General features: G+C 67.2%; 1 protein-coding gene across 1 annotated transcript in view; it reads left to right on the forward strand.

Moving 5' to 3' along the window:
• Nucleotides 1–644, forward strand: part of FUCA1 (alpha-L-fucosidase 1) — an 8,314-nt gene that overhangs the window by 3,172 nt on the left and 4,498 nt on the right. The window contains exon 2 of the mRNA XM_057383744.1: nt 138–631. Coding sequence (XP_057239727.1) covers nt 138–631 — 494 coding nt within the window. The remainder of the gene's footprint in view (nt 1–137; nt 632–644) is intronic.

Below are 644 nucleotides of genomic sequence, written 5' to 3' on the forward strand. Positions count from 1 at the left end.
TTCCCCGGGATGATCATTGATCCTTTCCCCGCATATTCCCCGTGATGATCGTTGATCCGATATTCCCCGGATATTCCCCGCGATGATCACTGATCCTTTCCCCGGATATTCCCTGCGATGATCATTGATCTTTCCCCGGTTATTCCCCGGTTCCCCGCGATGGGTCGGGGTGCAGATTCGAACCCGTGACCCTCAGGGTTTCGAACCCGGCTCCCTCAGGAGCGGCGGCGGTGACGTCACGCGGCGATGGCGGCGTTCTGAGGGCCGCGATGGCGGCGATGGCGGCGCTCTGTGTGCTCTGTGTTCTGTGTGTGGCGGCCGCGCTGGGTCCGGCTCTGGCCGCGCACCGCTACCGCCCGGACTGGGCCAGCCTGGACGCGCGGCCGCTGCCGGCCTGGTTCGACCGGGCCAAGGTGGGGGTGTTCGTGCACTGGGGGGTGTTCTCCGTGCCGGCCTGGGGCTCCGAGTGGTTCTGGTGGGACTGGCAGGGCCTGCACGATGCCGCCTACGAGAACTTCGTGCGCCGCCGCTTCCCGCCCGGCACCACCTACGCAGATTTCGCTCCCCGCTTCACCGCCCACGATTTCCAGCCCCGCCAGTGGGCACAGCTCTTCCAGCGGGCTGGGGCCAGGTCAGCGCCGGGG

Source organism: Malurus melanocephalus, unplaced genomic scaffold (assembly GCF_030028575.1).
Source record: "Malurus melanocephalus ecotype Western Australia unplaced genomic scaffold, MMel_1.1 scaffold_658, whole genome shotgun sequence".
Classification (NCBI taxonomy): Eukaryota; Metazoa; Chordata; class Aves; order Passeriformes; family Maluridae; genus Malurus; species Malurus melanocephalus.